Consider the following 24,582-nt stretch of genomic DNA (forward strand, 5'->3'; position numbering starts at 1 on the left):
CAGCTTCTACTTCAGTGCTGGCAACATTGTCTTACCTCCCTCATCATTTACAGTCTGTGCCTCTATCCCTACATCTGCCCAGATAGCCACACAGCCAAAGAGCTGTCCTAAAACCAAACCTGATCAGGATTCTCTCTTACCCCTAACAGTCCCTCACCACCCTCGGGATGAAGCCCAGACCCGTCAGCATGGCATTCTAGAACCAACGTTGCTGGCCTCCTCTCAACCCCTCTGGCCTCTTTGCTCAAACTCTCCTCCTCAAAACTGACCCCTCAGCCACCATGAGCAAACAGTCCCCCCTCCCTTCCCTGGCTAAATGGTCCGGCCTTAGTGTAGACGCCACCTTTCCCAGGAGGATCTCACTGACCTTTTAGCTGAGTGAGGATTTCCTAGCCCTTGTGCTTCTCTTATCATAACACCTTTCTCACCTTTGTTACCACTTAGATGAAGCTCCCAGAGGGTTGGGACTGCTCTTCATTGCCCCGTTTATCTCTCTCCACTGCCCAGCACGGGGCCCATTACAAAGACAGTACTAAATAAATGCCTGTGGGGTGGATGGTAGACTGACTGACATTGTCTGGCCCCATCCCTTCCCTTTAGGGGGACTGCGGCCCCAAGAGGAGAAGAGACCATGCGATGAGATTTTCTTTGATCCTTTTGTCCCTCTGGTAACGAATCCATTTCAGACATTTAAAGGAAGACCTCCAATATACCAGCTATCATCTGTATTACCACAAATTTCTGACCACTTACTGATCTGCCAAAGCGTTTACTCATTCATTCATTCATGCCTTTATTGACCTGTTTATTGACCATCTACTTCATGCCTGTCCTTCCAAAGAAGCTGAAGATAATATGACAAATGTTACCTAGTTCCCATCTCTGGTATCTCACTGTCAAGTCAAAATGCCGCTGAACAGGAAAAATACACCAGTACATTCTGAAATTGTCCCACATGGAAACAATCGGTAAGCCCTAAGAGAGAGAGACAGTAGGTCAGGAAGGAGCTCTGAGGGCCCCAGTGCACCTGGAAGGCTTTCTTTACAGACGGCTAGTCTCTGAGCTCGCACGGGACATGTAGCCTGGTCCCTCTACTCTTACTGAATTAGACATACTCGGGGCAGGTAAGAACTCCAGGAGGGTCTGAATGGAATGTCAGAGCTGGAAATGACTTTCAGAGTCATTTACCTAGGCCTTCATTTTATAGAAGGGGGACTTGGGCCCACAGATGGGGAATCATGACCCAGTAATATAGCAAAATCTCAGGAGATCGGTACTTGAAGCCCTGTCTCCTGATTCCAGGGCCAGCACTTTGATGGGCTTTCTCTCTTTTTCTTTAGCTCAGCTACAGAGATTAAAGTGCAATGGTCTTTTCTTTCTTCTAATCCAGCACTGAACTCTGCGTAGAGTTGAACGGGAAACTGTTTCATGAGTGTGTCTGTGCATGTCTGTGTGTTTGTCTTTCACACATACTCTCTGGCCTGGCCAAGAACAAGCCTAATGAAAACCAAACAATAGGAAGAATCATGAACATTGAAATCTTTATAGTTCCCCCACGTTGCATCACGTTCTTGCAAGTCCATTAGCTCATTAGTTTCTCAGGACACCCTTTGTGAGACTGTATGGATAGGAATCATCACCCACTTTTTTCCAGGGACAGGAGCTGAGGTTCAAAGCATTGAAGGAACGTGCTCAGGGTCATGCAGCATGACAGCTGTGTGCTGGCCTGAGAATCGGATCTCCTGATCCCAGATTCAGCGTCTCCTAAGTAATGTCTGAGGTTCCTGCTTGAGCAGATACAACACAAACCCACTATGTTCTGTCCTGAGGATTCTCATCATCTCTGAGCACAGACTGAATGGATTCTGTCCACTCCTCTTGCCAATGCCCAGTGTGAGATAAATTCCTCCATTATTCCCACATCTGTAATTACTCTGACGGCTGTTATTTTCCTTCTCGTTCCCATTCATTTACTTGTTTTCTTAAAAATCAAGAACTGGTGCCCATACAACCAAGTCCAGTCCATCCTTCCTACCCACAGGGAGAAAGGCAAAAGAACAAAGAAGCAGGTGACATCAGGACACCCACTGCAACCCGACTTCACTAACTCATTGTTTTCCAAAGGAGCTCTTGATCTACCCCACCCACTAACAAAACACTAAATTAAAATCTATTCCTCCATTTCAGGAAATAACATTTCCCTCATTCCAGACACTCAAACCAGAAACCCGGGAGTCATTGGACAGCTCCTTCTCAGAACCCTTGCATCCAATACATCTCCAAGTCCTGTTGGTTCTACTTTTCAAACATTTCCCCAATTCATCCACTTCTCCTGCAGATAGATAATCATAATCTCTGGCTTGCACTTTAGCAATAACCTCTAAATGGACTTTCTCACTCTTCCTCAATCCCCTCTTTACAGAGCACCAAGAGCAATTTCATAGAAACACAGATCTGATTGGTTTAGTCCTCTACTTCCCAATGAACAAATCCAAACTCCATAACAGAAACTCCCTTCACAATACGGCCCCTGCTTACAACTCCAGTCTCGTCTTCTGTATATCTCCCCTTAATTTGAGGGGGAATTATGCTCTACTATAACCTCACATAATAATAAATCTTCAGGTTGTAATTATATTTTTATTTGGGCTATTATTCAGACCAGCCCTCCTATCCAGTTATAAGATTCACAATTACAGTGCCAGCATGGAGACGGACACGCAGAAGGCACTTATTCTTAAAAGACTGAACAAATGAATGAATAAATTTATCAACAGAGGCTTGGGTCCATCACTTAACTTCTGTGAGTCTTCATTAATATCTGTAGAAGAGACACTATAATTGTCCAGGAATGCATCAGACTGATCCACAGAAATTTAGGTAAGTGATCTCAGTAGTGTTAGCACCAACCAGGGGCCCTTCACACTTTCAAAATCGTGAAGGTACCTGGAGACAGTCAGCACTTCTACGGCTACTGCTGACCCCAGAGATCTGTGGATTCTGCTAAACCCTTTTGTTTACCCTAATGTTCCCAGAACCTGTATTTCATTCTGAGAGGTACTTGGCCTAAGACTGATGAGAGGGAGTTGTACGTGGATGATGCCCGCCCGGCTTCCAAAAATAGAGGAAGATCGTGCTGACTATGTACACTGCTGGCCTGGGCTAGGAACAGAAGTGTTTGTTCTGGACTTGGAGAAACAGCTATCAGTCCTGATGCTGCTCATGTGTCCTGGTGGACATCAGAACGCAGGCAAGGCCATGTTGGAAAGGTGTGGGGAAAGGCCCTGCTCAGAGAGGGGTCCAGCCTGGAGCATGCATTTCCACAACAGGTTCCTGGAAACCACGCTGGTCTGACCATGCCCACACTGTGCCAAACCTCTTCCTCATCTACTTAAATATTCAAAACCTAAATGGAAAAAAAAAAAGTTCTCTTCTGTGTGTTTATTCTGTTGCTTCCTGGAAACAAGAAAAGCTCGTTTTAACATCTACTTTCTCCATCCATCAGGATGCCACCTTGTCCTTTTCCTGTCATAGCAATGATTATGCTCTATAGTTTGCCAGGCATGCCCTTTGGCGTCAGGCAGGGAGATGTAAAACTTGACTCGAGCATCTATTAACTGTGGGACCTTAAATGAACGACTTTACCTTTTTGAGTCTGACCTTCCCCATCTAAAAATAAAGCATACTGATAACTACACCTCATTGGTAGGCTTATAAAAATACTGAGCATATATGAAGTATTTACTACATGGTAATTATCAGCAGTAGGGATGCTAGTACGGCTAGTAGTAAGTGCTACTCGCATAAGTGATGGTGGCTAACACAGTGATTAAATGTACGCTCCACTGAGGTCAGAAACTGGGTTGGTTTTTGGTAACCACTGTATCTTCAGAATGTGGCATGGTTCCCATCCAAGGAACGTTTGAGAAATATATCAATGAATAAATGATTACTAAGAGTAACTTCTTCATAAATGCTAGTTCCCTCTTGACTACCCGTTTTACCCTAGATTCCAGTAACACTGATGGATATGCAGGAGGGCTGACATTAAAATCCCAATTTAGCAGATGGGAAAACTGAGGTGTGAAAAGATTAACAACCAGACACCACTTAAAGATATTAATAGACAAGTCACAGAAGAGGGAATGTAAACAGCCAGTCGATATTTGAAAAGCTGCTCATTCATGATGCTCAATCACAGGAACACCAATGAGAAGCCATGTTTCACCCATCAAATGGGCAAAGACAAAGCACTTCCATTTTGTTGAGTAGTCATGACCATGGATACACCTAAATAACCTGCAGCACATTCCTACTGTGGAATGTTCTATAGCAGTTAAAAGGAATGAAGTAGATTTAGGGACCAAAGTGGACAGATAGCTCAGATTACTACATTTCTACATTCGATCTGAGACTGAACATGCTCTTCCGCCATGAAGTAGGGTAGGTTGGTTCATTCATTCTTTCATTCATTCTTTCGTGTATGCATTCATTCATTTATCAATTTTCGCTAAGCATCCACTTGGTTTCAACCATCCATCCTATGGCAAACTTCTTCAATGATCAACTTTTATTCATCCTTCGGGTCTCAGCTTAGACATGACTTCTTCCAAGAAACCTTCCTAAACCATCTCGAGCTGGGTTAGATGCCCTTCTTGTGTTTTATATACCCTTCTTGCGACCCTCACACCATACACTTTTCATGCTGCAGTATAATCACCTGATTTCTTTGCCCGTTTCCCCCTTTAAACTGTGTGCTCATGAGACTAGGGATCTGTAGTTCCAGCATAGAGCACGGCACAGAACAGACACCTAGTAAATATCTATGAAGTAAAGAAAGTATCACTGAATATGATTAAATTAGATTTTCACTATTTGGTTGATGAATGAATGAAAAAAATGAATACATACAAGAACAAAGAATGCATGACTAGGTGACATACAGAAAGAGCCAGGAAAAGAAATGTGGCTGAGACAAAAAATGAAATGGTGACTCACCTTGAGAGCCACAGAAACAGCACGGAGGAGCCACCTGTGCTTCAGTTGACCCCAATTTGGTCTAACCTTTCCCAACCCTCTGAGGCTTACTACGGCATCATGTGTCAATACTACGGCTAAGATGTGAAAGCAAGAGACCCTTTTTCTGAGAGGTTCTACTGCTGACTCACTCTTCACTCATTTACCTGACAAGCTTTCATGGACCCTTGACTCTGACGAATGAGCGTGCTAAATTTTGTATTTAAGAATCTGAACCAGGTAAGAGGAAAAAACGCAGGCACAGTTCAATCTAAGATAAGCCAAACAGTGATCAAGGACCAAGGATCACGTTCTAAGACATCTGTGTTCCAACAGGCTAGGATCTCAATGATGGCAGGTCACCCAGCCTCTATTATGAGTCACTAGGAGACTCTTCCAGTCTCTGTTCAAATGTCACCTCATCACAGAGGCCTTTCCTGACCACCTATCTAAAATTACTAAATCCTACCCAGTTGAGATATTATGTAGTGTTTTCTGGTTCGTCTCTTCCAACTTCATCACGGGGATCAATGAGAGCAAGGATCTTCTCTGCTCTGTTCACTACTGCGTCGCTAGTGCCTTGAAAGTACTCGGGTTCATGGTGGAAATCAAAAAATATTCACCGAGAAAATGAACGTATGAGCGAACTAGAAAGTTTCTGACAGGGGTTTCTGAGTATGTGGAATCCAGAGGAAGAGATTTGAGATTTGATCTGTAAAATGTGGACTCATATCTGCAATCCTTCCTTTATGTTTATTCATTTACCCCAAGACTTATATTGAGAATACTGAGGAGGTGAGGTGAAATAGAGATTATGCTGGCAGCTTAACAGGTCTGAATGTGAAAGAAAAATCAATAGATTAGTTAATTGGGACACACAAAGAAGCTCGTTGGGAGAGATGACTTCTAAGAATATTTCTAGCTCTAAATCAACGATTCTAAGAACAGAGAGGCACAAACAAAGTAGGCAACACAAACATAGTTGTTCAACTAGAGAATGGATAAGAGCACTAGCTTTGGAGCTGATGGATCTATGTGCAAACCCCAGTTATAGTTACACAGTTTGATAGCTCTGTAATCTCTGGGTTTCAGGTTCTTACCTGTAATTTGGTGATAGGACCACCTACGCTGCAGGTGCAGAGTCATTGTACAGATTAAGTCAAATGAGATTACTTAAATAAAGCCCTTAGTTAAGCATTTGACACACAGTAGGTACTTAGTAAATGACCGCTTCTCCATTTCTCTTCAACTGCTAAACTCCTTCCCATTCTTCACTCAAGAGCCATTCAAAAATATTTACTGAGTGCCTACTTTGTGCCTGGAATTGTTCTAGGCCCTGGGACTGCACCAGCAGATAAACCAGCAAAAATCCAGTCCTCAAGGAGATTATATTCCTCAATTACAGCTCAATTCTTCCAAGTTTGGGTTAGAAACCACTGACTTTCTGTTTCTGTTTTCTCCATCAGGGCATTTACTATACTGCAGTGCTACTGCTTTCCTAACCCCCTCTCTTCCCAAAGAGTGGGCACACCATGTGGGCAGACTCCATGCCTGTCCTGGCACCACTGTACCATCGTGTCCTAACATGGTGCATAGTGTGTAACAGACGTCCAGTAAATATTTGCTGAATGAATCAACGATAGACAGACGAACAGATGAATATTGAAAGTGAGCTGCTATTCACTGTTCCTGGTTTGCTTTATATCTCACTTCCTCTAAGCCAAAAAAAAGGGCTTAGTTTTATCCAGAGTCTTTACTTCTTAGAGAAATCTGGAGATTCCATACAGACCCAAGTAGCATGGTGCCCAGGGCAGAAGCACTTGGCAGTCAAGTTTAGAAACAGAAGCATCCTTGCTCCTTCTTCCCAGCCAGACACAAAAACACCTGGCCATGTACCTCATGATGCCAGACTTCCAAGAGTGGGTCTCAGGAACGGACTGTGGGTTGGTGGCCTGTGAGTTGTAATCCTGCCTCCTACCTCCTGTATCTTGAACTGTAGCCAGCTTGGATGCATGTCTGAGCTCTAAAATTCTGCCTTTGCATTATTAGAGCAGGAGGTGGTATGGTATTGTGGTTGAGAAGGTGGAATTTGGAATTAGACCTGGGTTTTAAACCTGGCTCTGCCGCTACCAGCTGTATTAGGTTGGATAAGTCACTCTTCTGAGCTTCAGCTGCCTCAGAAATATGTGTCAGGCACTTAAAACAGAGTCAATGTTCAATAAGTGGTTATTGATATTGTTGTTATTATCGTTATCATAATTATTCACAAACTACATCTTTCACTAGGCCATCCAGAACTGCTGAGGTCCATGCCGGGTACTGATGCAGAGATAAACAATCTCTGCTGAGTCCCTTTTACTACCAAAAAAAAAAAGTCACCTAAGAACAACTTCTATCCACAGAGAAAAGCTTCATATGTTGTCCCCTCATTTTACAGATAGAAAAAATAAAGCCCCAAAAGGTGATGCAATGTGTCTTCATGTCACATAGTGAGTTAGAAGCAGGGTCAGCACTGGTTCCGTTTTCCTCTGTCAGTCAGTCCTCACTCAATGCAGAGGCTTCCACTTAGGAGACAGTCCCCCTTTTTCCCTTGTACCGGCCAAAAGCAATCAGTCTACGAGAAGCATCCATTGGGTAAGCACAGAAGCCTCTCCCTTCATCAATGTCATACCTTGGGAAACTATCTCCAGTATAGATAACAGAAAGAATAAATATTTTTGTTGAGAGAAAAAATGAAGACAAAGGTCAAAGGGAATCATGTAATGGGTTGAGTCAGGGAAGAAAAAGAAAGCATTTTTTTCCTCTCTCCTCTTTTTCTCCAAAACAGTCTTTATATAGAACTTGTCTAAGAGCCAATTTATTTGATATGGAAAAAATGTGAGAGCAGTAAAATACACACACACATACACACACACACACACACACACACACACACACACACACACACACACACAAAGAGGTATTTGTGTTGGAGTTTAGAACTCGAATTACCAAGAGATAAAGGAGCTGAAATGATAGGTTGACTTGGAAGGATATTTTATTTTTTCAGAGTCTCAGAGAACTTTCACGTCAGGAAGTGGAGCCTGGCCCAGCCCAGGTCTCCAATAAATTCCTTGGGACTCAAGAAAGACAAAGAGGAAGGTCAATGAAGGCCTCAGTCTAGACCTTGTGCCTGCAACACAGTGGGGACCAAAGAAACATTTGTTGAGAAGGAAAGAACAAATGGTACACAATGTAGACCTGAATAGTGGTGGTTCTGGAAGCAAACTGGCATAGGAATTGGCATTTTTACCAAGTGGTTAAGGTCTTCAGCACTGAAGTGTGAGTGTCTACAGGAAACTGGCCAAGGCTGAGTCATCCCCGAAATCTACAGCTCTCAGCACAGACTCTGGCACACAGAATGTTCTCAGTACAAACCTGTAAACTGAATGAGTAGTCACTCCTATGAGTAAAGAGACCTTGGAGATTCCTGGGCCTTGGAGATCATTTAGAGCAGTAACCATGAAACTTCAACCACCATCAGAATCATCTGGAAAGGTCCTGTACTCAGAGTTTCTGATTCAGTTGTCTGGGCTGGGACCTAAGAACATGGCTTTTCTAAATTCTCAGATGCTGCCAGTACGGGGCCACACTGTGAGAGCCTGATTTAGTGCAGTGGTTCTTAAACCCGGCTGCATGTTACAATCATCCAGTGAGATTTTAAAGTCCTAATGGTTAGGCCTTATCTTCCTTACCAATTAGATCAATACCTGGGGCAGGGCCAGGAGGAGGAAGGAGGCGGGGATGCAAGTGAGCTGGAGGTGATTTTAAAATGCCCCCAATTTTTGTAGCATGCAACTGACTTTGAGAACCACTAGTCTAGTACAACTTCCTCCTTATGGATTGAAGGCCTCTGAGCACCGGAAAGAGTGAGTGACTAGCCTAAGAATGCACAGCAATTTGGTGACTTAGCTGAGAACAGAACTCAGGGTGCTTTTCCTTCTTCAGTTTAATTTCCACAATTCCACACTTATCAACCTGTGCCAGCGCTCACAGGCTCACAACTCAAGGCTGAAAAAGAAAAGCTGGGTTTAAGCTGAGGTTTTAAGACATCTATTATTTCTTCACCTCATTGTTTTATACAGAAATGTTAAGTGGATGCATATTTATAGAACTTCACCATTCTAGACAAGTGAGGAGATGAAAGAGACAGGGTTATAGAATATTTTCAAGGCAAGACGATCTTTTAAGCACATTCTCAAACACAAACCAAGTGCTCCCCCTGAGTTCTTAAACAGGTGTTCTCCATCTCTGAGTCAATGAACGGGTAAGGGTTTGCTTGCGATGTGCATGTTAATTGCCAGCACTGTAACAGGAAGTGCTGGTAAAGTGTTTGAAAGTGGTTCTGTCTTTTAAAAAGATTAAAAGTTTCCTCCAGAACTTGGTTTCTATTAATAATATTTGGCTTAGCAAATATTTTCAAGTAGACAGAGCAGAGATTGTGTCTTGTATCATCTTAGAACCAAAGAAAGTGCCACAAAAGGCCCATAGAAACCGTTGACGTCAACATTTTCATCACACGGAAGAGGAAGTCAAAGCTCAAAGAGATGGACTGATTTATCTAACATTAGTAAGTGGACTGGCTGGGGCTAGACACAAGGTGTCTGACTCTTGAGCTACTGTTCTTTTCAATACTCAAAGTGTTCCCCACCCATGTCACTTGTACATAGAAGAGGTTCAACCAATGTTTGGTGGTTGACTTCATAGACTCTTGGTACCCAAATTAGGTGTAGCTAAGGTTCCCTCATTTGTTAGATTAAAGCAGAAATTGGAATCACGTCTTTAATTGAACAGTGGTTAAGTGCACTGGCTTAGGAGTCAGGATGAATTCCAATCCTGATCTCACCACTTCCTAAGTATGTGATCTTGGACAAGTGATTTCCTATCTCTAAGCTACAGTTTCCTTCTTTGTAAAATGAGAAGGAGACTAGGGCTGTGGTTGTGGGGAGGATGAAATAAGTAAAAGATGCAAAGACCTTAGCCCATTGTCTGGCATATGGGAAAAGCACTAATGCTTTCAAAGTAAGGCAGCCCCTCTCATAAAACATAAATCCTCAGGATATCTGAGGAAGAGGTGATAGAGAGGTGGGCTGAGAAAGGAACATTAAGGACAAACAGTATCTCACATCAAAGCAATGAGTACCCGAAAAGAATCATGGAGACCTAGAGCTGCAAAGGCTCCTAAGGATCTAATGGGTAAGACCCTCTCTTCCACACTGGAAAACAAGGACTGTTACTGGTTATGTTCACCTTCCAGCAATATTCTTATGCAAACATCCAGCAACACGCCCAATTCCCAGCCAACCTGCTATAACTTCACCCCCTTCTCATCCACTGGAAAAGCAATCACAATGCATGAATACTCTTCAATTTAATATAAGAGGGAAATCATTAGCAAACTTTGGTTCTTGTACTTTCATTAGCCATACACGACTTTCTCATTGCTACTCTCATCCAGCCTCCTTCACTTTACTGTTGGGAAGACTACACTGCAGAGAGGTCAGAGAGGCTTAGAGTTACATGTTAGGGCCGCCAGCAAGATTCAGGACTCCTGGTTCTTTGTCCACTGTTCTTCCCACCATATCAGCTCTGCCTTGTTAAGACAATTCTACAGCCAACACCAGGTTACAAATCCCTAGAAGTGAGTCTGGCTGTGATGAAGCTCCTTCCAGTGCAGGCCTCTCTGACCCTCCTTACATCCCTCTACAGCCCACCCACTTGATCCAGAGAGTGCACTTACATGTCTGTGAATCTTCTATTGAAGTGTAGGGTGGAGGCCACGTCCACCTGGAGAGGAGGATCCCGGACCACCTTGTACTGCAAGGGCTTACACTCCAGGCAGAGTGGGGTGTCTGCAACAGAGGTCAACATGGCCGCATCTATCTCCAAGTGCTCATCCAACGTGTAGATCTGGATGCCAAACACCTTCTCGCTCACATCCCGGAGTTTGATGGTCAGTGGGACATCACAGAAGACGTTCTGAGGGCCCAGGGAGATGTTCTTCCCACTGACAGTCAATAGTTTGATGTCATTGACAGCCCCACTGGAGTCCCAGTCAGTGGAGACAAAGGTCACCCAGATGGTCAAAGACTCAGGGACCAAGGGGTAGTGGAATTCCAGTTCAAGGTAGCAGCCTTGTGGCTCAGGGCAGGCTGGAGGGACTGTGTGTGGGTTGACAGCTGAATTTGGGCTCCAGGTGCGGACACTGGACTTACAGGGTTGTTCAACATCTGGATGACCTGTGGACAAGAGATGAGGGGATGAGTTCGTCCTCAGAGTTTCCTGCGGACCTCTGGTGACACTGGCCTGACCAGAACTCACAGAGAGGGTAAAAGGAGAGGGAAGATCCTCAGTGTCTTGGTGAATGTGCTGTGTGCACAGCACCCAGCTCATCCCCACACCTGCCATACAGATCTGGACGAATCACCAGACATCTGGTCAAAACTACATTCAGATAAGTGTCTTATGATGTGTCGGTGCCCAAACTGCCCCGCCTCATTGATTACTTGTAGGCTTTTCTGCCTCAGATGGAAAGAAGGAAGGAACGCACATGTGCTGAACATTCACTGTGTCCTCTGAACCTGTTTAATTCTTGCAAGGACTCATTTCTGAGATGAGGCAACTAAGGCTCAGAAGTGTGGAGTGAACTAACCAGAGTCTCACAGCGTGAAGTGTAACAGTCAGCATTAGAGCCTAGCTTTGTCTCGTCCTGAAGTTCCTCGTTGTTCTCCAGACTGAATGGAAGAGCCACAAAAATGAACTAGCATCCCTGTGGCACTGCCTTTGGTACAACCTGCTTGGAATGACAGAAGGGCCAGAAACCTCCAGTGAAGAGGAGGTAAGTAACGATAGCTTCTGCCCCTTGGGCTGAGCATTCTGGGAGGAAACTGTCTAGAACCATGAATGACAGAGCTGGAAGACAGCCCTGGAGCCATCTTATCTCTTTTCCTCCCCTTCTCCACATGAGGTCATTCCATACCACTGAGCTTCTCTGAGCTCTGTCCAGTCTGACTCAGGAAGGGGAGGATGGTTAGGAGGGGGGAGAAGGAAGGAGAGATTCTTCTGCTCTTTCCCCAGAGAGACGATGCCTCATCCCCACTGATCTCAGCCTGCAGCGACTTCGGAATTTTTCTCTGCTGAGATCATTAGTCCTAGACCCTCAGAGAGCTCTCCTTTGCACTGCTGAGAAAAGTAATCAGGACTCAATGCAGTGATTGGCTCTAATTTATTTAAGGGTGTCTAGCAAGAGATACACATCAGCTGGTCAGGGTAGGATGAAGGATCTCAGGTTGTCCTATCAGCCACATTCTTTAGCATCAGTGGTTGATGGGGGGTGGAGATGCTGGACATTTCTAAAGCAAAAGGGAAAAAAATCAATCTTTGTCCGAAAAGGTTTTGATAATGTTACAGCGTAATAGGAATCACCACAGTATGAAAACTAGAAAGCCATTTTGGGTGGAAAAGCCATTCCAGTGAAAGCTGTAAATGCCTCCAATCTCCTTGCCTCTGCCCAGCCAAGGGAGAAGAGAGAAGATGTCCAGTGGAGATGGAAAAGAGAAGAGAAAAAGAGATGGGAGCAAGGGGGCTGGGGGGTGGAGAACAAGGAAAATTCAAAAGACTTTTTAGATATAACACATCAGAACAAGAAGAGATGGATGTAACTACAAGATTCCCTCCACCTCTCCTTGGCCAGGTTCATTTATTACTTGCAGCAAATGCTGGATAGAAGAGACCGGTTGTTTAAGTCAAAGGTACAAACAAGACTCCCTACCTAGGCTGAAGCCTTTCTTCTTATCGATTCTCCAACCCAAAGAGTTCCTGATTCTTTTGACTCTGTGGGTTGTTGGTACTCTTGTATCACTTATTCATTCAAAAAGCTTTATTGAGGGCAGCGTTTTAATACATACAGAGCACATTCCCTAGCCATTAATTTATTTATCTGATTCTTACCAAAATCCTGTAAGATAGTTGTCATTATTGTCTCTGTTTGGTAGCTGTTTCACTCAATACCATATTCAGTCTTTAATACAGGGCCTGGCACATAAATAGTGAACACAGTGGACATTCAATAAATATTTGATAAGTGAAGACTCTTCTATCTTGTTCAAATATGGAGCTACAAAAGAAAGTGAAGGCTCCACGGAGTATTAGAGCCTGCTGTGCCACGGCAGGTGCCAGGTGAACACCCCCCTGCCCTCCACCATGGGCTCTCCTGGAACTGGCAAGTAATGGAGCAATCTTTCTCCCTTCCTCGGAGAAAATGACTGTCAGTGGTGGGAGCCACGGGAGAGCAAAGATGACAAATCTGTCTGGCTCACGCTTCCATCCCTGGTTCACTGTTAATCAACAGAGGGACCAAGTGCTTTCCAAAGGACAAGAAAGTGAGCTTGGTCACTATGCTCAAGTAACAGGACTAGAAATATTTGCAAAGTGTGTGCTTGTCTGGTTATCAGAGACCAACTTTTAGATGTACAAAAGAGCCTCAAGGGGCCCTGAGTCCAAGCCATCAAAAAAGCAGCAATCCCATAATAATACCAGTCTTCATGCACTGGCCACTCTCTGTGTGCTGGGCACTGTGCCAGGCACGCTACATGCCTCAGCTCTTTTCATCCTGGCCATAAGTCTATGACGTTGGTCTTATGAAACTCATTTTACGGAAGAGGAAACAGAGCCTGAGATGGTTAAGTAATTCCTTGGTGGGGAGTAGGATACTATGTGATACTGTTGGTCTAGGGATCATGCCAAGCTTTGAAGGAATGAAAGATGGGTTAAAATATCAACTATACAGTTTCTCACAGTATCACCTACTCTAATGATGCTTACCCGACAGGGGTGCTATAACACTCAAATGGGATGAGATATTTAACAGAGGAAAATATTCACAAGTACATTAGCTCTGTTTTGAAACATAAGGAAGAATTAACAAGGGAAAGCTTGGGAAAAGGAGGTATTCCAAGCAAAGAGAACAGTTGAGAGAGAATGTGAAATAAGATGACTGTGGTTTTGAGTGCAACGGGAAAGCAGTAAGTGGCGGTAAGGCTGGCATGCTAGGCCGAACCCAGATTATGAAGGGTCTTGCACATCACGTTAAGGAAACTGAACTTTATGCTGAGAGAGCTTGGGAGCTACTGAAGAATTTGAAGCAAGCAAATGAAAGCTGTCTTTCAGAAAAACCAATGTTTGGAGTCACAGATACTCTCCATCCATCCATCCACCCATCCAGGGAATAATTGTTGACTGGTCTGTGTCCAGTGTTAGGCTATAGTCACTGGAAAAACAGGTTTTGCAGACATGGTCTCTGCCCTCATGGAGCTTCTAGTCCAGTGAAAACAGTTAACAAACTGCTGTACTAATTCAGATAATACACAACTGCTGCTTGTACAAAGGGAACATCAGGGATGAGGACAAATCAGTGTCCCTACGGAAGAAAAATGGATGCAGCTGGGAAACTAATTGGATGTGTGGTGATAAATCTGGGAGAAGGGTTGAGAAAAGTAAAAGGAAGGGAAGGGGAGGGGGAGGGGAGGGGAGGGGGAGGGAGGGGAGGGGAGGGGGGAGGGAGGGGAGGGGGGAGGGAGGGGAGGGGAGGGGAGGAGGGGATGAGGGAAGAAAGGAAGGGGGAAGGAAGAAAAGTACAAAGGAACTGTTACTTCATTACCAATACACATCTTTTTGTATATATGCTGACAAAATGAAGAGTTACATGTTCATATAAGCTGTCCACTGGAGATGAGGCCATATGTGACGTGAAATATATTTATACATACCTATGCTGATTTAAATTTACATTTATGATGATCTATACAGACATCTATTTCATATCTTTGTGTATATACACTGCAGCTGTTGACACAAATATAACAACTTGGTGTCAGGTTTTTTCTAGATGAATCCTTTAGCACACTGAAATATTCTGGGCAGAAAAATGGGGAAAATATTCACACAAGTAAGAATGACAACAGCCAGTGCCATGTGTTAAATCTCTCATGGAAAGCCCGGGAGTTGCGATGCATTAGAGGCTTGCATAAGGGATCTTCACTGAGATTTGAGTCGATCAGATCTAGCCGTCTAATTCCTGAGCTACAAGCGTATCATGGTGTTGGACACCTCAGAAAACATCCGTCTACGAAATATAGTTTTTGCTCAAGAGAAGGGAAAATAGGTTTCTTCCTGGTACGACCGTGTTCTGTGGCCAAAGGCAAGAATCTCTGTGATTGTATTTACCTGAAGTTCATGAAATGGAGTTAATGGAACATACTGAATGTGCAGTAAATATCTGTTAAGTGAAGAATTTTCTATCCTGTTAATATGGAGTTAAAATATCACAGCTGGAAAGGACGTTTGTTCTACGGATAATAAAATATCACAGCTGGAAAGGCCGTTTGTTCTACGGATAAGATGCTATCTTCAGAGAAGCAAAGTGACTCACTCAAGGGCACAGAGCACACTGATGGCCAGACTCAGACCAAAATCCCATCCTCGTCAGCCCCCCCCCCCCACACCCATGCTCTTTCCCCAACCCCAGAGATACTCTGGCATCGCTCACAGACTGGGGAGTTTTATGTTAGTTTGGGAAGTCCAAAAACTTAAACACGCAAAGATAAATAGGATGAAAATGAGTTGAGAAATAAATTGCAGAGTTTGGCTCACGGAAAAGTTTATTTCTTTAAGAATATTAAAAGGGTCTGAGCCAAATGGATCACACAGCCTGTAATAGGATGCTCTAAAAAAAGAACAGAGCCTCTTCCTGGCCTGCCTGTACTCAATTTGCATATCCTGAAGGAAAACCCGGGGCTGCTGGGTTTCCTTGGAGGCCTCGGTCAGCTCAGGGTACAGGGGGCGCTCAGCACTTCAGTGGGACTCCACTCCGCATATCATGCTTGAAGAGGGTGAGGGGTGAACCAGGAACAGACCTAACCAATTGACAGTTTGGCTGGATGGAGGTGTGGGGAGATACCAGGAAATTATTTCTTTCGTTCAAGTGGTAGAACAAACCAAGATGATTTTAGCCAGAAAAGTCTCAGGGTAGACTCTTGCTACTTCTTCCTCCCAAATCTCTCTCAATTCCATTGATTCTTCTCCAGTGTCACCGCCACTGACCTCATCCAGGCCACCGCCATCCGTCTGCTGGATTCCTGATACAGCCACGGGGATGCGCCCTTTCCCCCATCCACTCCTCCCCCGATCTCTTCGCCACAGAGCAGCCCAGACGATCTTTCTAACAAGCACACCTCACCATATTCCAGGCACCTGCCAAGGCACGTGGCATCTCCTCACTGCCCTCAGAATAATCCAAGCCCATCCTCGTCCGGACATTACACATATCACCCCAGTCCAACCTCTCCCTCACCCACACCTTCCTTTTTCATACTCCAGACCCATTTAAGTTCTTACCCCATTATTGAAGAACTTTCGTTTATGTACGTTATATCTATCAGACGTTACCACATTGTGGACTAAAACTGAGAAACTTTAAAACACAAGGACACATAAGTATGTGTCCCATTAGCTGTCAGAGCAGTAAAACATCGCATGCCATGCAGCTGCTGGGAAGCTCCACTGTACACTCAGGAAAGAATGAGCGTGAAAAAGGTCAACGGTGGCATAGCATTATTATGAAAATACCTTTGGACTTTGAGGACACATTACAAAGTCTTAGGAATCCCATAAGCCTCCAGATCACACTGAGAAAACCAGTGCTCTAAACATATCCAACTCCTCTCACATTCTTTTTTTTTTTTTTTTTGCGGTACGCGGGCCTCTCACTTTCGTGGCCCCTCCCGTTACGGAGCACAGGCTCCGGACGCGCAGACGGCTCACGGGCTCAGCCGCTCCGCGGCACGTGGGATCTTCCCGGACCGGGGCACAAACCCGTGTCCCCTGCATCGGCAGGCGGACTCTCAACCACTGCGCCACCAGGGAAGCCCCTCTCACATTCTTAAATGTGCCTTGTTCACTGGTGTGTTAACATTTCCTGGGTGGCATGAGTCTCAATTTGGGGCGAGGTCCCCTACGCAGCACAAGCCTCATCACACCCGATGGTGATTGCCCACGTACTCATCTGACTCCCCTATTAGACAGTCAGCTCTGCCCAGTCCATGTGCCCAGCACAGTCCCTATGGTGGGCAGAGATGAGATGGGTTCATTCCTTGCATGGAAGAGACCCATACCGTCTTCTGTGAGAACCCAACGTGGGTTCAGTTTGGGTGAAAAAGTTACCACTGCAGATTTTAGGAAGAACTTTCTAACAGATGGAGCTAGAACGGGAAGGCCAAGGAAATACACGAGCTGGTGCTGGGAGAGCCTCGGTGAGGGAGGGCACAAAGGGGATTCCTGCCCGGGGTGGGACCTGGGGCTGGATGACCCCAGGCGTCCCTTCCACGGCTGACAGCCTGTGATTCTGTGAGGTTGAGCTAAGGGTTTCTCCCAGGCATCCCTCTGGCTTTACATTCCGGATGAATTTGTTTAGAGTTCCCCAGTTCCCCAGTTCGACTCTCATTTTTATTTTAAGCTATTTTAGAAGATAACAGAGCACAGCGCTGTCATTTTTCTCCCTCACTTTTCTCTCTGATCCCTCTCCCTTGCTTTATTCTATCTCTGGCTTTTTCTTTTTCAACCTTCTTTCTAAAAATATAAAGGGAGACGGGGGAGTTCTCACTGAACCTCAGTGAGGAGTCAGATTCTGCTCCCTCTGGTGGACTGGGGTCCCCACCCAAAGACAGCTGGCAGGAGCTGACCTGCATAGCAGAATGAAGGACAGAGAGGGGGCTTCTAAGTGGAAGTCTCTGAAGGCAACAGAGGGCGAGACGGAGGACTGAGGGGTCTCTGCCAGCCTGGCTTCAGGGACTAGACCTGTGCCCCAAAGAAAGAGACGCTGCAGGAGGAAACGGAATAGGCAATTTTCCATGAGATTCTCTAAGTTGCAAGCTCTCTTCCTTCAGGGCCAAGCGACAGTGCAACAAAGCACTGGGTGAAAGGCAGTTTCTTAATTTCTCTAGAAAACTGAGGGGCAGTGAGCTGTACCGTGAGGTAGCACAGAGATTGTTGGCTCCTGGGGAGGCCTGGGAGACAACCCTGTGCAGGGAAGGTCTGGTCATGGGTGGAGCCGCAACCGTGGCAGTCATGAGGTGCTTCCTTCTAGTGCCTTGCGGATAAATGGATCCTGAAAAGGAGGTTTCATGACGGAAACCGAGAGGAAGAGTTGTGACACGTGTAAGAAGGCCCTGGGTGCCCCAGAAGTAACTGTAGCAGAATCAAAGGCTAGTGGTGCGTATTGACTCTAACGCGACCTTGTGTATTTATGCCCTCACAGGCGGTCAGGGTCTGGGGCATATATAAACATACACATACTGTGTCTTATCAGGTGTGTGGCCTTGGGCACTTACTTAATACCTCAGGGAATTTGTTTCTTCATATGTGAAGTGGCATGACATGCTTAGGTCAGTGCAGATGCTCAAAAGACTTGTGTTGAACAAATGCATGAATACTGGCCTTGATGCAGGGTTTCGAAAGGGTACAAACTCCTACTGATATAATGAATAAATTCTGGAGTTCTAATATACAGCATGGTGACTAGAGTTAACAATACTGTATTGAAAATTGCTTAGAGAGGAAATCTTAAATGTTCTCACTTAAAAAAAAAAAAACAGAAATATGAGGTGACAGATATGTTAACTAACCTTACCGTGGTGACTTTGCAATACATACAATGTATCAAATCATCACATTGCACTCCTTAAACTTACATAGTGTTATATGTCAATCATACCTCAATAAAGCTAAGAAAAAAAAAAAAGACAAAAAAAAATACTGGCCTTGTAGGGCGATCTTCAGATCAAATGAGATAGTACATGAAAAAGACCATTAAAATCATAAAACTCCAACTATATCGAAAGTGTTCTTTGCACACCCAACCAGCAAAAGAGCTTCCTGGCTTACCTTCTGCTTCCCGAGGACTCCAGTGTCCTGATGGGCCACAGGGCATCGGGGAGGAGGCGTTGAAGGCATACTGCACCAGGATTCTCCCTTCCAGGCAAAGGTCACATGCTGATCCCAATTCTCTAGGAGGCCAAGGAAAGAAGGGAAATGCACCGACTTAGGAACAGTTGAATGAGTCCCTGGCTTGACTAAGCCGAAGGCAGAGGTTAAACCAATCTATGTTCTCCAATCTTCCCAGAGCTTCCAGAATATGACCCTGAGTGGCATTCTTCCCCACTGCCCACGAGGGCCTTGTTTGGGCCTAAGTGGCTTCTGTTCTGGTGGGGGATACACTTTAATTCTAAGCAGCCCAGAATCAACAGAATCAACTTACTTACTACCTGCACTAATCTTCATTTCATCAATCATTTAAAGTTCCCTTGAAGATTTGATGTGTGGTTGTGAGAAAATCTTTTGCCCCATTGGACCTCAAATTTTATTCTTTTAACAATATCTGTCAGGTACCTACCATATGCAGGAACCATCCAGTATCCTAGGTATTAAATAGGAAGAAGGCGTGGTTCAGTTCCTTCACCTGAAAATGAGTGGGCTGAACTAGATGATGCCTAAAGAATCTTCTAGCCCTGACATTCTGGGGCTGGATGAGTCACTCTTTGATTTTACAGTCAAAAACAGTTTCCTAACCATGCCATCGAATTCATTTTAGCAGCTTTCCAAGGGGCAAGCCAGTGCCTCAATGGGACCAGCCCAGCCCTAGAAGCAGAATGTTACGGTGGCTTTCCCTATCATCTAGTGTCTTATGTGTCTGGATTCAATCTCCCTTTAGCCACAACAGCCTCTGGGATCCTACTTGTTCTCCAGACTTGGCCCCTGTTTAGGAGACAGTTGCTGGGAAGGGAGGGGGATAAGCCCTCTCCTCAGGTACGAGGGTGAGTGAGCCCAAAACTCTGTGAATCTGAGCAACTCCTACAGAGGGACTGGAAATGGAAAATGTCAAGAAATGTCAGAGCCCAACCCATTATTTCTCAAAATGCAATGGTCCTTCCAATACCTCTTTCCTAGAAGAATCACTAGACTTTGGCTACCTGAAAGATACAGTGGAGGAACCTTACCTCAAGCCTTAGGGCTTCTGCTTCATAGGGAACCTCCGTAGCCCCTGGGCTCACATGCTTATCAACATCACAGTCTGCTGGTGGTCCTTATTCCTCCTCCACCCAGCTGCCAGGGAGCTCAACCCCAAACCTAAATCTGAACACTTCATGTCCCTGCTTACCTACTTACATGGTGGTCAACATACGTAGTTTAATGTATGTATGTATGGATGGATAAATACCAGTCGTTCCAATATGTTGCTAAGACCCATGATGAACCTAGTCTAGACCCTCAAACTGCAGATTCTGCATCCTCAGCCTTATCACTGTAAATATGAAACCATACATAGGTAGAAATGTTATAAGCACACTAATATTCAGTGATAGGAGAATGATTAAATGGCCTAAGGTTAATCTGCTCAGTGCAATGCTAAGCAGTCTTTATAAAAAATACTTATAAAGATTACTAAATTTTATGGAAAAATGCATTAGCTATCATGTTAAGTGAAAGAGTCATATTCAAAACTGTATCTATAGCAGCATCTCAATGCTGTTCTAATAATCTTTTTTTTTTTTTTTTTTTTTTTTGCGGTACGCGGACCTCTCACTGTTGTGGCCTCTCCCGTTGCGGAGCACAGGCTCCAGACGCGCAGGCTCAGCGGCCATGGCTCACGGGCCCAGCCGCTCCGCGGCATGTGGGATCTTCCCGGACCGGGGCACGAACCCGTGTCCCCTGCATCGGCAGGCGGACTCTCAACCACTGCGCCACCAGGGAAGCCCTGTTCTAATAATCTTAATGCAACAAAATATTATCAGCAGTAATTTCTAGGTGGTAGAACACAGGATGACTCCTCCCTCCCTCCTCTTATTCCTTCTGGTTGTCTGAACTTTCTATATATTTGCAGTATGTATAAGGGACTCCTGGACTAGCAGTAATGATGATTATACAAATATGCTTGCAGGCAGGGGATAAGGAGAGCAGAGAGAGGTGCTCAGCACCACTCTGGTTCCATTACAATGACCACAATCCATGCATAGCAACTCAGAGTCACAGGACTGGCTTTATGACGACAGTGAGATTACAAACATCCTTGTATGGAATCAGGAGTCACGCCGACCTTTATGGTAATTGAGCCTTTCTACTTCTTTAGATGCTCTGTTTTAGATGATACACATATAGTCACCTGCGCTTCACTGAGTTCTTGACACAGTGTGGGTTCCCCATAAACACTCTGATGAGTGAATAAGCCATCATCCACCTGACAATAAAGGTGCCTAATTTACACAGAGCTCTACCAAGTGCATTCCCTCATGTTCGATCACCGGTTCATGTGTTCATTCAATATTTCATCTATTCATTCAGTGGATGCTCATTGAACAGCCGCTGGTTGTTAGCACTGTACAACTACCAGACATTAACCATCCAAGGGTGAGTACATTTGGTGTGGTACCTGCCCTCGTAAGAGCTTTCCATCCGGCAGAGGCAACGGTCCCTAAACAAACAGATCAATAGATATAAGAGTACAGATTCAGCATTTCTAGAAGGAAAGCTGATAGATGATGTAGGAGAGAATAATGGGGTGGAGCGTGCTGGGCTTATTTAGATTGGCATAATCATAGAAGATGTTAGTCAAGGTATGGTGAAGAATGACACAGAGTGGGAGTAAAGCATTCCAGGTTCAGTCTAAAGGTATGTAAAGGACCTAAGCAAGAAAGAAGGGCTTGGTCCATAAGGGGCCTTAAAGAAACCTGAGTGGCAAGAGTCACAGACGAAGGAAAGAGCAGTAAGAGAGGCAAGGGCCAGATCATGGGGGGTGCCGTAGACTACGTGTTAGATTACACATAGAAGTAATGGGAAACCACTGGAGGGTTGCAACACACGGGTGACGTGACCTAATTCGCATTCTAAAATGATCAGTCTGAATGGTGAATGAAGAATAAGCTGGGCACAAGTAAAAGCAAAGTCAGTAACTAAACAGCAAAGGTGGGTGATCCTGAGTATGGTGGGTGATGTTCCCATTTTATAGTTAAGGAAACTGAGAAGCATGAGTACAAAGTAACCAAAATCATAGCTCAGAAAGTCACAGAGTCAAAATGGGCTTTACCAAAATCAGGCAATATCCTACACACATTCAGGGAGTGTACAGTATGTGTTTCTAATCTTTGGCATTTCTTTGATTTCAATGGGCACCTGTATCTACACAGACAGACAGACAGACACACACACACACACACACACACACTGAAATCATAGAAATACAGGATGCTAACACAGGAAGAGATCATCTTTCTTACCCAGGTTCCATGAGAATCGAAGTTTAAAGCTCCAAGTCTGTGCTGTCTAATACAGCAGCCCCTAATCACATGTGGCTATTTAAATGTAAATGAATTAAATAAATGTAGAATTCACTTCAGTTCCTCATTTAAACTTGTCACATTTCAACTGCTCCACAGCCACAGTTGACTAATGGCCACCATACTGGACACTGCAGAATGTTCTATTGAACAGTGCTTCTCTAAGGCATCCACTGTACATAATGAATTAACCTCTCTCCTATGCATCTAAAATGGTACTAGTTATGTACCATCCTTAGGAGAACTGAGAAAACAGTTACTCAAAAGTCATTTTCTGTGTTCTGAGATTTGGAAAAGGAACTTTGGTTGAGCAAGGCTAGATCCCCTTGAGCTTATAGACCAGAAAAGTGAGGCTGAAGAGGAAGAAGAAATGGATGAGGTTGCAAAGCCTTCAGACCCAGGTCTCTTGGTCCCCAGTCCAGCATTCTTTCCAATACACCACAGCCCACTGTTCAGAAAAATGCAACCATCTAGTCAACACATGTTTGCAAGACAGATAAAAATAAAGGAGTTAAAAAAGCCAGGGGTGGCCTTGAATTATTTATTCAGTTGCCCATGTGTGAGCACACAGGCTGTGGGAGGATCTGAATATGTTTTTTTAAGGAAAACCCTTGTATTCTCTCAGACCACAGATGTGAGGAACAGCAGGAGGACATGAGGATGGCCAGGGGCGAGAGGTTGGCATTGATGAATGTAGTGGAAAACACCAGAGATTTTTCAGGGAAAGAGAACTTTTCAAGTAGCTCAACAGCTCTGGAAAACTGTACAAGAAGGGAGCTTGTATTTCCTGAACACAGAGCGTGTGTGCTAGGCATAGCGCAGAGGTCATCTTGTGGAATTCGCCACAAAAGCCAGGGGAAGTGAGCCTGGTTAGCACCTTTTATGGAACAAGATGCAGAGGGCCAGAGAGGATCAGAGAAGGGAGATGACTTGCCCAAGGTCCCATAGGCTGGGAGTGGTGAAGCTGAGACTGGAACACAGACAACTTGACATCAAAGCTCGCGCACTTTGTACTAAGCCGATTTCCACCAGTAGGAACTCGGTGTGTGTGGGAGGGTGATAGTTCCATTCCTTTACAACAATTTATTGAACTTGTTGACCTACTTCCTTTAGCCATAGACTATGGTCTACATAGCTGTTAACCCTAATTAGACATGTTTCTAAAATGTCAGTTTTAATTTAACGTATGATAACTCCGTTGTGAAATCGTAGACTGAACAGAATAGCTATTGTATGAGCCTCAAGTACCAACTGACTATAGGTTATTAGAAACATATTGATTGAAGCTGAGGGCACTATGTAATAGAGACATATCTCATTACACAACAATTAGCCCTCCAATAGGTTCCCAACAATCAGATGGTATTTATTTAATGGACAAAAACTGCTTTATGAAATACAAATTGAATACATACACAGGAAGCTTCATTTACAAAACTTCCATTTTCAAGTGGAATCGAGGCCAAGCCTTGACCAAAAGTCTGATACTCCTCATTGCCACAGAAAAAATAAATAAATCTATGGGCTGCTGGAAAGCCTGCTCTGAAGTGTCACATGAGGTTTCCCAACCCCAGCTCTAAGCTCCCAGTGAGGATGGCTGGGGAAGAGGAAGGGGGGTTTCTACAGAGGGCCTAGGGAGTGCACTTCCTTTCCCCGTGATCACATCCATCCAGCTGTCAAATGAAGGCTCTAGATTCAGGGACTGATAGTAGTGTGGAAAACTGGAGCCCGAATTTAACGTGATGCCATGATCTAATATATTTTTTACATACACACATGCACACGCACACACACACGTATACACCCATATTTGTGAGAGCTCCTTGCCACATTTTGTGGCCTTTTTTGAGGGGAGGGGTAACACCTCCTTCATAATTCAAAGTTTGGAAAGACTTAATGAAAGAACATGAGAGCCTCGGATAAGACACTGCAAAATGTGACTCGAAGCCCAGCTCCCACCACCTGCTATGGGCTTTTGGTCAAAGCTCTCCACCTCTTTGTGCGCCAGTCCCTACCTCATCTGGCAAATGCAGAAGTTGATTCCCCTGTTATAGAATTACTGGAAAGATGAAATGAGACTGTATAGAAAGCATTTAGTACAGAATCCAGTGCAGAGTAAGCACTTGATAAACGGTGACAACCA

The 24,582-nt window shown here is 44.5% G+C and overlaps 1 protein-coding gene across 1 annotated transcript in view; it reads right to left on the reverse strand.

Moving 5' to 3' along the window:
• PAPPA (pappalysin 1) overlaps positions 1-24,582 on the reverse strand; it is a gene marked incomplete at both ends in the record, with an annotated part of 250,394 nt that overhangs the window by 154,582 nt on the left and 71,230 nt on the right. The window contains 2 exons of the mRNA XM_082655786.1: positions 10,796-11,294; positions 18,994-19,115. Coding sequence (XP_082511912.1) covers positions 10,796-11,294; positions 18,994-19,115 — 621 coding nt within the window. The remainder of the gene's footprint in view (positions 1-10,795; positions 11,295-18,993; positions 19,116-24,582) is intronic.

The sequence above is a fragment of the Grampus griseus genome, assembly GCF_964374135.1.
Source record: "Grampus griseus genome assembly, chromosome: 6".
In the NCBI taxonomy this organism is placed as follows: Eukaryota; Metazoa; Chordata; class Mammalia; order Artiodactyla; family Delphinidae; genus Grampus; species Grampus griseus.